The sequence below is a fragment of the Canis aureus genome, chromosome X (genome assembly GCF_053574225.1).
Source record: "Canis aureus isolate CA01 chromosome X, VMU_Caureus_v.1.0, whole genome shotgun sequence".
In the NCBI taxonomy this organism is placed as follows: Eukaryota; Metazoa; Chordata; class Mammalia; order Carnivora; family Canidae; genus Canis; species Canis aureus.
The window spans coordinates 3,033,505-3,049,002 of NC_135649.1; the positions used below are offsets into that span (position 1 = coordinate 3,033,505).

Consider the following 15,498-nt stretch of genomic DNA (forward strand, 5'->3'; position numbering starts at 1 on the left):
AAAGTCTTGACTATTGATGCACATCTGGAGGATGGATGAATGTATGTGTGCGAGTATCTTTGAGAGGAGTGTTTGAGAGATACATATTTAGAATTACTGTCAAAGAAGAGTTGATGGGTGCAGGGGTGTTTAAGTTGAAGGGAGAACCCCATAAGTATCTTCATCTACTTTAGGGATTGGCACATAGGAGAGGGATGATGTATTACCAGTGGGCAATAAAGGGAAACAGATTTTAACTCAACTGAAGAATGCATTTTCTGAAACTGGACCTGTCCAGAGACAGAACAAGTTTGTACAGGGCTGAGCTGGTCATTGCAAGTGTGCAATAAGGACTAGATGGTCATTTGTCTGCAGTGGTAATGAAGGGGAGGATGGACCCAAAGAATAAAATATTTTTATTAAGATTTGACCTGTCTAGAATTCCACACATCCTGTGCATGCATGATTTCTACATTTTGCTATTTTTTCTTTTTAGATTTGATACTTCTTAAAGTATTTATTAGCTTTTGTAAACAATGGCTTCAGGCAATAGGAGAAAATAAATTACATAGCCAAATACACCAACTAATTACACTTAAAAAAAAGGAAACCTTAACATTGAAAACATTGACACATGCAATATCTCAACATTTATTATAATTGTGTACATTAATCTGGGTTAAGCAAATGCGATTAAAACACTAGACAATTAAAAAGAAGCAAAAGTATAATGCAACCACCTCTCTTAAGTCTGGAGAATTCTGTGCCTTTTTAGACATGAAAGAGGCTGTTCTGAATAGAAATCAATATTGATCTTACAAGCTATCAATTTCTTGCATATTGGTTCAAAAACTCCGTTAAAGGCAGAGTGTATATTAAAGGTGGAGAAGTCAGCCTATCTTGGACCTCTTTACTCTGTACCCACCAACTGGGTATATACTGACTCAGGGTCAGAACCTCCCATACTAAAGAGCAGCGTTTCTTTCCCTTTTACTCATTCATTTAGCACCTATGTATCAGTGCCTCCCATGTGACAAGTCCTATGCTGTAGACAAGGAATACCAGCTCACATTTAGTGTTGGTACATGACATATTGTACCACTTTCCCCCTCCAGAGCAAATCTAATGCACATCTATGCAAATAAATGCAGTGTTCCTCTCTGATCATTTGGTAGGAAGACAAGTCCACTAGCCAATGTGCATAGGACTCAACCTGGAGAGAGATGGAGACACTTTCTAATTAAATCAATAGAAGAGACCCTCATTTTTCATCAGAAAAACATCTCAGGTTGTTTTTCTCTCAAGGACCTTACACAGTGATGCTGGTCCCAAAGGCAGAGGAGCTTAGTTGAACCTGAACAGAGTATTAGCTTATTGCATGGATGGGCCTGCAATCCGTTTAGACTGCCAACAGGTTTCTGTGTTCCAAGTACTTGGGACCGCAGCAGTTGCTGCTATCTTGGGACAGTCTGTAGTGAACAATAAGTTACTGAAGGACCTGGGCTCAGATCAGCTAGCTTACTGAAACTTTCCCTGGGTTGACAAGCTCTCCTTTGGGAAGGTCTGTGAGTCAAATCTCTACTCAGCAGAGAAATCTGAGTTCAGAAGAGCATCTTAGTTCAGAATTGTTCTCATGGAAAGGGGAGGAGAGGGAAGGCGGGCAGTTGGCATTTGTGGTACTTAATGGGGAGACCTAGGATGCCCAGAGGAGAGGAATGATTTCCTACTTTCCTCTCTTTGTAAGAGTATTCCTCAGGGGAGGCCTGAGGAGGGCAGTGTTACCTATTAAAATGAGGTAACCTCTACACAGTGCTTGGTACACAGTCAGTGCTAAATCAATGCTCGGTGTTGTGGTTACTGTTACTGAACAGAACATGGGTTCTGGAGAGAGACAGCAATGGTTCCACACAATGCAATGACCATCTTCTGAGCCTCAATATCTTCTTTGGTAAATTGGGGACAAGAATACCCTCTGCCTAAGATTAGTATGAAGATTAATGCCACCACTCTGTGATAATGCCTGATATGTAATAAGGCCTTAAGAAATATTAGCTGCTTTTCTCCCTTCTGAATCCTGCTAGAGTCTATGTACCCTAAAACTTACTTTAGAAGATTTATGTGTAATTATTAGGAATTGAGGGAAAAGGTATTAATCCGCAATCAAGATTCAGACACAGATGTCCCTTTGGTCAGTGGCCTCCTAAGAATTTAAACTTAATGGTATAGATTTTCTAATACATGCCCACATGCCTGCAGGAAAAACAAAATGTCTCAATTATAGTGAAAAGTGAGGAGAAGATAATTAAAATCTGATATAATTAAATCAAAAGCAACTAACTACTTTTAAATGTGTATGGAAAGTTAAATATATATATATATATATATATATATATATATATATATATATTTCAAATAGACAAGCCAAATGTTAGCCTATGCCAATCACTAGCATTCAATGTCTGCAATTCACCCACCGGACATCATCAAAAGTCTTCAACTTGGCCCCTCAGAAGCTTTAGGGAATCTCTTGCTTTCAATTCCCAAAGGTACACTTAGAGCTGTGGCCTAGAATGTGGGTTTGCTCTTTGTCCCAAAAGTCAGGACACACTGAAACCCACACTCCTGCCTATCATTCCAGGCCACCTAAACTCATCAGGAGGCCAAGCTGTCTTAGGAAAGCTAAGATTAAATTTTTGTTCAATCCTTTCTTTTCCTTGGGCCTGAAATAAGATCATGGACATAAAGTGCTTTCTAAGCTATAAAAAGCTACACACACAATTAATTATCATAGCATCATTAAGATACTCTACTGGATGTAAGCAGTTCAACTTGAGAGGGGAAAAACATGAAGAAATCAAATGGGGAGAGAAAAGAGTGAGGGAAGAAGAGCCAGCAACTTGGGGCAACTGGGGACAGCCAAACTTGTCCAGGAGTCATCAGCTTCTTCTCAGCCTGGAAGAGCTAAAAGAAAATAGTAGTAGCCATGAGATTGGAAATACAGATCCAATCCAATAACCAGTCAGAGGTTCTTGAGGTGGTTGATGTCTCCAAGCATTAGGAGTAATATCCAGGTTAATATGTCTTCTAGAGAGAATGCAAAACAGGCTTGTAGCTGGTGGATAGCCTGATTGCTACCCATTCCCACTGCCTTCAAGGTAGATATTCTGCTCTGTGCTTCTAGCTGAGGAGGTGTTAAGGAGGAGGGGCTGCCAGGATCTGGAAAGGCAGTGTCTTATAGGCACTGGGACCCATGCAGCTCAGACACGGGTCCATTCTGCTGGCGTTTAGCATTCAAACCTGTCTTCAGGCAGTGTTGAAAATGCAGTCCAGAGGCTGCCCAAGCAGCCCTTCCTGGTTAGGCCAGCTCCAGGATGACACCATCCCCTCCCACATATGCCCACTTATCCTGGCCTTTACCTGCTGCTGGCCACCTACCTGTATCTTGTTTTACTGAATACCTTGGTTTTTGAGTCCTGATCTGATGCTATATAAGCAATGGTGGAGGTGGTCCAAGGGAATGTAGCAGAGAGCCCTGGATTTGAATTCGAAGTCCTGTGTTGAGATCCTGATTCTGTCATCATCCAGCTAGGTATTTCCCCAGACCATTTTCCTTGTTAGGTCTTTATTTGCTTGTCCTCAAATGAGGCTAACAGCATAGGCCTGGCCAGCATCCCAACACAGCTGGAGGGCTCACCTAAGGTGGTGCATGGAAGGTGTTTCTTGAAAGAAAGAGACCATGACCCCTGTAACTTAGAAGCATCTGTGGAGAGGGTCTTTGTGCCACCTAAAATTTCAAAGTCACAGGGTTTCCCTAAATATAAAGGTTAAGACAGCAGTATCCTGGGTTGAGACTTGGGGAGAGACCAGGGCACATTTCCTTTCCCTAATAAGTTTCCTTGCTACTTGGCACCCACCTAGAAGAGCTTCTCATAGCATTTTCCGCAGTGGATGGTGTCATGGTGAAGGAAGATCTGATCCAGGAGCTCACCCATTGGTTTACTGCAAATCCCACACTGAAAAAGAAAGCAAGCTAGAAGTCAACACTGAGCTGATGGCACATCCTGGACTTTGAAGCAGATAATAAAAAACAGTAGAAAACAGAGACAAACCACAAACAAACAAACAAACAAACATTCACATAAATTGGCAGGCAGGGTGATCACATAGTAGTTAGGAGCCTAGGCTTCAGAAATGGGCCTGGATTTTGAGCCCTAAATCCACTACTTATTATCTGGGTGAGCTTGGGCAAGTTACTGAGGCTCTCTGAGCCTCTGTTTCTTCCTATATAAAATAGGCACACGGGGATCCCTGGGTGGCGCAGCGGTCTGGCGCCTGCCTTTGGCCCAGGGCGCGATCCTGGAGACCCGGGATCGAATCCCACGTCGGGCTCCCGGTGCATGGAGCCTGCTTCTCCTCTGCCTGTGTCTCTGCCTCATTCTCTCTCTCTCTGTGACTATCACAAATAAATAAAAATTAAAAAAAATTTTAAAAAAATAGGCACACTGGAAAGTTATCATGAGGGTCTGGTGAGGTAGTCCACATAGGGTACTCAATCTGAGGTCATACATAAAGTAAGTCATTGCTGTCATAGGAGGGCTGTAGGACTTTAATTGTGATGCGTAAGGTCCAAAGAAGGTGATACCAAAATCTAATAAAAAAGGAAGGCTATTACAGGAGTGTAGCTCTGCTGTCCTCATGACTCTTAGACCTGACACTTTAGTGAACACCTAAAGGACAAGAGTGCCCTGGGCTGAGTCTTCTGGTTTCCAGTTTGCAAAGGATGCTGAGCACAGTGGAGAATGATTGCTGGCATCGTCAACCCCCTCTGCTCATTCAGCTCCCAGTCCTGCGAAGGATCTGATGTGGAGCACAATCACACAGAGATCAAGACTTCTTTACACTCTTTGATCCACGAAGCTCCCTAACTCTGGACAATGTTAGCAGCACCACCCTTTTTCCTTACCTTAAAGCAATAGTCATGGCAGCAGATGCCAAGATGCTCTAGAGTAATCTTTGGACAGTCTCTGATCTCCTGGTTGCAGTAAGTACAGATCCCTCCACTTGGTCTGTGAGATGAAAAACAAGAACCTTGCAGTCAGGCTGGCATGCAGACTACTGATGTGATGCAGCAGGACCTGGCTTGACACAGCTAGGCCTAGATGCCTAGATTCTCAGGCTCCTATCTTTTTCTGTAGTGTGCAATTAATTGCATATCCCTGGGCTGGACTGGGCCTCAGCCCACTATAGACCCTTATGATATTTCCATAAATTGGTCATATGTCTTTACCCTACTCATAATCATATGAGGACCACAGGACCTCCTGGTATGATTCTTATTCCAGACAGCTTGCCTCTCCCTGACCCCTTGCCTAGCATATTGGGGGCACTACTTCCCTCTAGAACAGGAAGACCCATGTCTTCTTCTAAAGGGACATGCCCTTGTATGCCCTATCTGGTCTCCTGTTTTGATCATCCTTCTCTTCACGCATGAGACCACTAAACTCTGCCTCTTACACCCTATACTCTTGGATCCACTCTGCCCCGTGATACTTCAAGGAAAATCACAAAGACAGTCTGGCTGTAGAAACATGGGACCTCATATTGAAGTTCTACACACTGACTTCTAGGTTGAGTATCTCCCCACTTCGAGGATCCCTGCTTTTTTTCCTGAGTCACCCCTGATTTTCCTCCTCAGAGAGAACCTACTAAAAGTGCCTGCCTGCCCTCATCCTTCAGGTGTAAATTGGGAGTGCTTTATTCCAGAGATTGGGGTATGCTTTTGACAGGAGCTAGAGGTGGTGCTATCAACCTGGAGTCACACAGGCTCCTCCCTTCAAGGGCCCAGAATTACCATGAGTATCTCAGGTTTAGTCCCTCATCATGCCATTGGCTCAGGGCTCAATCTCTTGACAGTGTTGCTAAAGACTCCGACCTTCATCAAAGCCCTGTTCCCCCCATGTATTTTACCATCATCAGTTTCAGCTCATAGTTAGTCAGATAACACAGTAGAAATATCCCTGACCTAGGAGTAGTCAGGGACCTGGCCTTTTTGTCCTGGCTTTTCCACTTTGCAAAGACCCTTTTTAGGTCTTTATTTGCTTGTCCTCAAATGAGGCTAACTCATGAGGGGAGATACTCAACCTAGAAGTCAGCATGTAGAACTTCAACTCACTGTGTAACGTAAGTCACATTATTTATTCCTTCCAGGCTTGTTTCTTCCACTGTGACCTGAGTGAATTGCATCTCTAAGATCTCTTTTTCTTGTATTTCATGAATTTTAAAGTAAGACTTCGTGGGATGCCTAGGTGGCTCAGCGGTTGAGTGTCTGCCTTCAGCTCAGGGCATGATCCTGGGGTCCCAGGATCGAATCCCACATGGGGTTTCCTGCATGGAGCCTGCTTCTCCCTCTCCCTATGTCTCTGCATCTCTCTGTGTGTCTCTCATGAATAAATAAGATCTAAATAAAATAAAATAAAATAAAATAAAATAAAATAAGACTTCTTTATCATTAAGACCACCCTATGACCACTGTCATCTAGTGACAGCTTTTGAAACTGCTGAATGGAGCATTCTCTGCACCTTCATTCAATTCCAGTGAATGGCTCTCTCTTGGTTTCTTGATGATAGCAACCCACTTTTCTTCTTTTTCCACCCACTACTCTCTTTTGTAGTTTACTTTTTTTTTCTTTCTGGTCATATGTGCAGGTTCATTAAGTGATCATTTATGTTCAAACCCAAGGGCCTCTCCTGCTAACATGAGCTCCCTGGGCTTTCGGACACCACCATTTTGCTTGTCAGTAGCCTTCCGAGTTTGCCCTCTGGTCCTAGGTAGACTCAAAGGTTGCTACAAGTGTGACCTCCCAATAAGGGAAGCACCATCCAAGCAGTGGTTTGACATATCTGCAAGTGGATCAGAAGCAGCCAATGAGAAGACAAAAGCAAATGGATTTAGTGTGGAAATGTCCCTCAGCTGTTTCTTCTCTGTAGACCTGAGAACTCCCTGGTAAGATAGTAGACTTACCTCTCAGAGTACAGAGAGCTGTCACATGCAGGTTTCTTCTCCATGTCACATGAGTCCTCGATGCTTCTAACACTGCAGAGAGTGTGATGGGGAAGAGGAGGGCAGAAGATGGAGCCAGATGACTACCACAGTCATGAGTGGAAATGCTTTGCTAATATTATTAACCTTGTGGCCACAAGCTGGGACATGATTCTGCATGACCCACCATCGTGTGTTATGCTGAATGGCAGGGGAAGCTTTGAACTTCATGCCAGGAAAGCGTAATTCTCTTGGAGAACATCCCTTGCATGGGGAGCAAAGAATACTCTTATGCTGAGGAAGATGAGAAGAGGGATGGTTATGATTCACTGACCAGTAGGAAGGGATCAGGGCTTTTGTTCCCACATATATATCTGGGGTATAGTGTGACAGTCACCAGGAGACCATTCACAGCAGAAATCAGACATTAGAAATGGGAAGAAATAAAAGAACGAAACATTCTGACGTATTACCTGTGCTTGAGTTACAGGGGGGATTGAAGGGTTTTCTTTTCCTTTTTGCATCTTCATTTTTCAATAATATGACTTTTGATAATAAACACAAATGTTTTAAAAAAACAAAAAACAAAACCCTATTGCCAGGAAAGCGTGAGTAGCTACAAGCCACGGGACACACTTTAGTGATACTGCCATTCTTGCAGGAGCCATGTGGTGGCCCTTAGAGGTAGCCAGAAAAACTGCTGCTCAAAACAACTCTGTGAGGTGGATACTGTCTTTAACAAGTGAGGAAACAGACACAAACAGATGGAGGGATGTGCCTAAGGTCACAAATGCTTTGGTGCAGGACTTTTTATAAAAGTGCTGTAGGTAGGAAAAAGAGACGTAGGAGGCCAGTAGTGGCTTGTGGGGTTGGAGCAGTCCGCCAGCTTGGCCTACCGCCCCCCCACACCTCCACCCCTGAGTCCAGGGCATAGCCGTCTGGCCTGTCCAGGCTGCTAAGGAGGGTGGGAGACCTACAGCGACTGTTTTGCACTTGGGGAGGGAATGTGAAAAGTTGCCTCCTGACTTTCCAGCTTAAAATCTAGAGTTGGGATGCATCCCTAAAAAGTCACCGCCCCCCCCAGCCCTAGTTCATCCCTTCAGAGCCAGGCTGCCAGACATTCCTCCTTCCTCCATCCTGCTTCACAAAGCCTTTGCAAGGAAAATCCCACACCTTCTCAGCTGCTCATTGTCATGCCCACCTCATTTTCAGGAAGTTTCCCTTTTATTTTGCTCCAGCCCAGCTCTCTACAGTCTGGTTACTCTTTTAAAATGGAGATGGGGGCAGCCCCGGTAGCTCAGCGGTTTAGCGCTGCCTTCAGCCCAGGGTGTGATCCTGGAGATCCAGGATCGAGTCCCACGTCGGGCTCCCTGCATGGAGCCTGCTTCTCCCTCTGCCTGTGTCTCTGCCTCTCTTTCTCTGTGACTCTCATGAATAAATAAATAAAATCTTTTAAAAATAAATACATAAAACAAAATAAAATAAAATGGAGATGGACAGGGAAATACAAATCAAAACCACAATGAGAAAAAAAAAAAAACACAATGAGATACCACCTCACACCAGTGAGAATGGGGGAAATTAACAAGGCAGGAAACAACAAATGTTGGAGAGGATGTGGAGAAAAGGGAACCCTCTTGCACTGTTGGGGGGAATGTGAACTGGTGCAGCCACTCTGGAAAACTGTGTGGAGGTTCCTAAACGGTTAAAAATAGACCTGCCCTACGACCCAGCAATTGCACTGCTGGGGATTTACCCCAAAGATACAGATGCAATGAAATGCCGGGACACCTGCACCCCGATGTTTCTAGCAGCAATGTCCACAATAGCCCAACTGTGGAAGGAGCCTCGGTGTCCATTGACAGATGAATGGATCAAGAAGCTGTGGTCTGTGTATACACTGGGATATTCCTCAGCCATTAGAAACGACAAATACCCACCATTTGCTTCGACGTGGATGGAACTGGAGGGTATTATGCTGAGTGAAGTAAGTCAATCGGAGAAGGACAAACATTATATGGTCTCATTCATTTGGGGAATATAAAAAATAGTGAAAGGGAACAAAAGGGAAAGGATAGAAAATGAGTGGGAAATATCAGTGAGGGTGACAAAACATGAGAGACTCCTAACTCTGGGAAACGAACTAGGGGTGGTAGAAAGGGAGGTGGGCAGGGGGTGGGGGTGACTAGGTGGCAGGCGCTGAGGGGGGCACTTGATGGGATGAGCACTGGGTGTTATTCTATATGTTGGCAAATTGAACACCAATAAAAAATAAATAAATAAATAAAAATAAAGTAAAATGGAGATGGAAAATAAAATAAAATAAAATAAAATAAAATAAAATAAAATAGAGATGGGATTGCCTCTTCCCACTTCAGGCAAGAGCCTGGGCTGCATTTCTTTCTCATTTTTTTTGGTCAAACATATGCGTTTTTACATTTTTTCGTTAATGGGGGGGTTGACATCTTGAATAGAAATGATAGAAACAAATTAAAGCAGTGGTCATTTTTGAGTGCACCTTTTTGCCTTTCTACTCCCTGGGTTCTGAACACTCCTTGGGTGGGCTGTGTGCCTTCCCCCTAAAGACTGTGAGCCTGGAAGATTTCTAGGCTGAGTAACCCCTGCTGTTGCTGCTGCTCCTCGGTGTCATCTTCATCTTCTCTAATCTCACACCTCTCTGGAGCCAAAGCCAGGCCAGGCCAAGGCAGTGCAAAGAGTTTTCCTCCTTGGAGTAGACGCACCACTGGGTGTGTGCATGCTGGTGCATGCTTGAGGTGGCCCAGGATGGCAGCAGGTGCCCTTGTGGGCTGGAGCCCCCCAGGGGTGATTTATTTGACTCATACGGTGTGTAAAACTTTTTAATGGGGAGCTAACATTAAAAACTCAATTTCACATAAAAAAAAAAAGAAAAAAACTGCAGCTCAGGGGTTAAGTGACCTGCCTAAGGTCATGCTTAGAGTAAGGAGTGAGCTAGAGTTTCAGCCCAGGTTCTGTTTTTTTTTTTTTTTTTTTTTTTTTTTTTTTTTTTTTTTTTTTTCCTGAGCGTTAAGCTTATTTCTAAACTTCCTGGGAAGGTAAAGCAAAAGGGAGAATCACTTTAGACTACACAATTGTCCAATAAAGAACATTGCTGCTTTTTTCATAAGATATAACATTTTAACTGAATGTAAAATTCAATTTTAAAATAAATTGTCAGACTGTAAGAATTAAACTTTGCACAGTGGTGAGAATGGTAGAAGAAAAACCAGGAAATAGAGTACAGTCAAGTGACACTCATAGAGGCAAATGCTAGATGGCAAGGACAGTTCCCTTGCATACATTATTTCTAATCTCAAAACCTCCCTGAAAAAGTCATAGAGACAGAAAATAAATCAATGGTGGCCAGGGGCTGTGGCTGGTGGTGTGGAGGGTTGCTAATGGCTATGGAGTTTCCTTTTGGGGTGATGAAAATGTTCTGGAATTGGATGTGGGTGATGGTTGCAAACATGGCGAATGTACTAAATACCACTGAATTATACACTTTAAAGAGTGAATTTTATGATATGTGAATTATATCTCAATGAAGTTATTGACAGAAACTACCCTAAGGAGTTAAAGATGAAGAAACTGAGGCTCAGAAAGATTGAGTATCAAAAATGACCCAACCAATGGGATCAGGCTAGGGCTCAAACTTGACACCCATGGTCATTATATTCTACTTTCCAGTGAAAACTGGTTCAGAATCCCCAGAGGCCCAATCCTGAAATAAGGCCAGGGTGCTCCCCTCTGTTACTAAAAATCCTCATCCTAGCAGTGAGATGATATGTCATAAAAAAACATTCCCAGAGGAATCCTGTCCCAGTGTGGATTACTTTTTAACTGAGGTGCATGAACGTATCTTTCCATGTGGCACCAGGAAGCAACCAGATGAAGAGATGATGAGTGAAAAGTGATGCATATATCAGGACCTTCAGTCAAATGTGAGGCACCCTGGCATACTGGAAAGAGCATGGGAACTTAAGAGAGGAGCCCTGTGCTCTGAAACAGGATGGAATTAACTAGGTAAAAAGTCCCTACGGGCCTCACCAGCTCTGTAAAGAGCAATGCTCACAAAATTATACTAAAGAAAGCTTGTCTACCAAGAAACAAAGCTAGGCAGAAACAGATGACATGGGAAATGGGATGTATAATGAATTAACAATAGAGGGGGAACACAAAGGCACTGACTTAGGTAGAACAGCTTGAAATTCATAAATCATATCTGTGAGCAATTACATCATTCATCCATTCAATAAATGATTATATGGAAACAACTCTGGGCCAAGCCCTGGATGAGGTACTGGGGATTCAGGATCATGGAAGAATCTGGGACTTGCTCTTACCTGCCGTAGCATGAAGATGCTGCCTTCCCGGAGGATACCTCACTAGCATTGATGTATTCCTTCACAAAGAGAATCCCTTTGCTGTAGAAGGAACACAGTACAACAGAAAGAGGTATACTGAAAGATTCCAGGGGACTGGGCCTGGCCCAAAAGAGGGGTCCAGGGCTGGAAAGGGTTCCTACCTGGTTTGAAGGAAATAAAGGAGCTAATGGTAAATCCTAGGCGTAGAAATGCTGATGGGCTGTAGCCACTACCAGGCAAGGAAATGGCAAATAGGAGCTCCTGCACTGCTGAACCCTCTGTAGACTGCGCTGGAATTGAACCTGTGGGTTCAGCTTGCTATGTGCAGATTTGATAACCCTAGAAGAAGCTCAGTACACCTTCCTTCTTCATGCAGATCTCTGTGTTGTGGGAAGCTTGTCCTCCACCTCCCCAGGCTACAGTACAGTGAACTTTCCATCCTCCCCTGACTGCATTTTCTTTCCTTTTACCCGGGCCCAAGAGAGCCTCCAAGCTGCAGCCATAGACTGTTGGTCCTGGTCACTCTGTATGACTCTCCACCAACAATCTAATCTCTCCCTTCTCAGTCCTAAATAGGTCCTGGTGACATTGGAAGTCAGCCTCATGTTGCGCTCACTATGCCCTTGGATTTGGCCTTTACCAAGCTGGCTTGATGTTTTCAGAGGGCCCTCTGATCTCTCTGCACCCCCTCCATCTCACTCAGCCTCCCTGCAGCTAATATTTCAGGAGAAGCACTGGTACACCTCTCCTCACAATGAGTAATGTGAGAGAGACAGACCCTGGTCTCAATGGGCTCTCTCTGGCTTTTCCCATACATATTCCTCAAGAGATATTATCAGCAGGATCCTACAGATGGCAGAGCACTAGAGTGCCACCTTAGCTTCTCATTGGGATAAGGGGAAGGGGATATGATGGGACTCTGTCCAGGCCCACAAACAGGACTTTTTTTTTTAAACAGGACTTTATATTGGAGAGGTTTGGGCTACATCATGTGGCCCCTTGACCAGTGAAATTCTGGGAGTCAGTGCTAACATCAGGGAAGTGACATGGGATAAAAATCAAGTCCTTTAGCTAAGATATAGCCCAGAGAACATCTCCCAGGTTGTGTCTTCTTACCTGGTTGAACTGGAGTCTAATTCACTTGGGGAGGCTGGGATGTAAACATGAGGCTGCTCAGTAGAGGCAGTGACAGTAACAGTGACCATACAGCTTGAGGGGTTTCTCACCCTGAAGGAAGTAAATGGAGGGGTGGGCATGTAAACACTGAGAGCTGACATCCTCCATGGTCAAATAGGGTTTTGGGGGCTTACTCCTGAGACTGCCACTTCAAAGAGTTTTAAAATATGCCAATGTTTTTAAACAACTCATGCAAATCACCAAGCTTGTGTTTTACAAGGCTCCTGATATCAGTGGGTAGAACCATTACTTTACAGATAAGAAAATCCAGGCTCAGTGACCCAGGTAACACTGTAAGTCAGTAGCAAGACCTTAGTCTTACAGTATCCTCCTCTATTACAGTCAAAGGCTTTGGCCTGTGAGTCACTTGGTTTGAGGAGAGCATGAGGCAACCAGGGACTTGACAGACAGTTCAGCTCACCTCTTCGCTGGGTGGGACAGCCCCTTGCTAGAATCAGTTCTACCCCCCATCCTCCAGTGAACTCTCTGGAGAACAGAACACCAAGGGAAAGAGGAACAAATGAATTTAGGCAGCACCAAAGAAGAGACTTGGATGCACCTCATTCTGGAAGGCATCTGCCATGAGCAGAGGCAAGAAACTGACAGGTATGATGGTTTTTCTGAATATCTACCACTTGGCTGCACATACAGCCCTAGGCCTGGAATATGACCTCCTAGCTGGCTCACAAGGTTTTTCTCTGGCCCAGCCCTTACTTGCTCTCACTCTGCCTGTTTCTGGGTTACCAGTCCCATACCAAAAGCTGCCACAGCTGCCCGCTGCAGTTGAGGGGATTCTGTTTAGAACTACCACTGCCCCCTCATCTTGTGCCATCCACTTTACATATACCCACTCTCCAGTGGTCTTGGGAAAGCTCTATGAGCACACACTGTCCTGAACTGTATTTGCCTTCTCTCCAATATATTGCTGCTCAGACCAAGCTCTGGATGGGGCTGCTTCTACCTGGCCCAGGCTCTGAGGCACCATTCCATTGTTAGATAATCTAGTGCCCAAGATTTTAACTAGTTTAAGAGTGGGGGGTGGGGAGAACAATCATGATCTTGCCCTTGCCTAGCTCCCCAGTCTCTTCTTCTCATAATTTGTCATATGTACCTGAATCTTTAGCCATACTGACTGATCTGTCTCATACCTTTGTACATAACACCACCTTCTCCTGTGGGAAGCCCTCTGGAGTACTTGCTCTCTCATCCCAGGCTGGGTGAAGTATCCTGTTTCAATGTGCCCAGTCATCCTGTGCCTATTCCTATGTCACCCTATGATATAGGAATGAACCATTGAAACTGTAGGAGGTGGACTGTAGGAGATGGACTGTTACAGGTGGACTGCTCCCTCGGCTCTACCATCCCTCTAATTACTGTGCTGAAAGGTAAAAAAAAATCCCATGGGGATCCTTCTAGGACTGCCATGTGAGCAATGGCAGACCTCCACTAGGAGGGCTCCTATCCCTGGTCAGGTAACATCTCATATCCCTTCCATAGCCTCCTCCTTCTAGTCTACAAGGTCCAGCCCTGGCCCTGCCCACCTGGTCTCCTTCCCCCTCCTCACCTCATTTCCTACCCTCCAACCACAAAGCCCTCTTTCAGTCTCTTATCCTTAACTCCCTTTCCCACTGGTCTCTGTACCTGTGTCTTCCCTTCTTAGCAGAAAAGCTTTCCCCAACCATCCTAGCTTCAACACCCCCTGTCCTGGCTTCTCTCCATCACAGGACCCAGTTTCCTTCTTTTCTGGGCTTATCACAAATGGAAAGGCAACAGATACAGCACAGCGATAAACAGGTTCTGGACTCTGTCCGCTTTCTAATCCCTGTTAGGCCACTGCCTGGCTGAATGATTGTTGGCAACCTATTCAACTTCCCTCTGTTTCAGTTTCTGTTCTGTAGATCTGAGATAACAGTACCTCCCCTAGATGGCTGGGATGAGAATGAAGTGAGTATACATAAAGCGTAAGAATAGTGTCTGCACATTTTTACTACACAGCAAAAGTTCATGGTTATCATTATGATGTTATCGCTATAGTGTTTATTTGTTAGTGCACCATGTGCTCCCTGAGGGGGAGTGGGCAGGGACCTTGCCTTCTTGTTCAATGTGTTTGTGGGTGCTACCTGCAACTGGCTCACATGAGGTACTTATATATTGTGTCTAGGCCCATAGCTCTTGGTTATTTCCAAACTCATAGCCGTCTTGGGGGAAAATCTCCAGAGAGTAAAGGGAGCACCCAAATGTTGCCATACAAGGCCACCCCGGCTGGCAGTGTAGCAGTGGAAGAAGAGTTCATCCAACATCATTTATTTGTGGGGAGCTCCCATCCACACCAGGACACACTTTCCTCAGAGACCTTCCATTTCTGTTAATAGCAAAGCTATTCCATATCCTCTCCTGACCTAGGTTTTCATGCCCCAAATGGCTGCCGTAAAACATGGTACTCCGTGCACTTTTTCTGTTCCAGGCTTGGTCTAACAGATTCGATACTATAGCTCCAAACTGAATCCCATGAAGATCTACCCCTAGGGCATTCATTGCTGGTCACCTTCCCACTACCTCCTAGCCACTCATACTTAAAGAGAGTAACAGGTTTGCCTAACATGTTAGGGTTTGTTCTGGGTGGCGGCCCATGCAAAAAACCCGGGCTGTAGCAGGAGCCCAGCACAGTACAACCCTTACCTGCTGGCCTGGCTGTGCAGTTCCACAAGCTGCTCAGGTCTTCTGGGGCTGCTCTGCAGCTCTGGGGTTCTGGGGGCTTCAGGCTCCTGGGAGGGTGCAGCTGGGTCTTCCTGGCCACTTCTCAGGGATGTGGGCTTTTCCTCCCAGGTCTCTCCCACCTTGGCAGCTACATTCTTCTCTTCAGAACCAGCCAAGATGCTGAAGAAGAGTAAGTATCCTTATGGAGCAAGTGCTTTGGGACCA

At 44.8% G+C, this 15,498-nt stretch overlaps 1 protein-coding gene across 17 annotated transcripts in view; it reads right to left on the reverse strand.

Moving 5' to 3' along the window:
• Positions 1–374: 374 nt before the first annotated feature.
• The window catches only part of ZNF185 (zinc finger protein 185 with LIM domain), a 64,511-nt gene continuing 49,387 nt past the window's right edge, over positions 375–15,498 (reverse strand). For 16 of the 17 annotated variants that reach the window (XM_077890142.1, XM_077890135.1, XM_077890138.1 and 13 more), the window contains 7 exons: positions 15,256–15,453; positions 12,517–12,627; positions 11,380–11,460; positions 7,001–7,072; positions 4,943–5,045; positions 3,894–3,992; positions 375–2,940 (listed from right to left, as the gene is read on the reverse strand). In XM_077890142.1, coding sequence (XP_077746268.1) covers positions 3,894–3,992; positions 4,943–5,045; positions 7,001–7,072; positions 11,380–11,460; positions 12,517–12,627; positions 15,256–15,453 — 664 coding nt within the window. In that variant the 3' untranslated portion in view covers positions 375–2,940. The remainder of the gene's footprint in view (positions 2,941–3,893; positions 3,993–4,942; positions 5,046–7,000; positions 7,073–11,379; positions 11,461–12,516; positions 12,628–15,255; positions 15,454–15,498) is intronic. The other variant, XM_077890141.1, reaches the window with a different exon arrangement.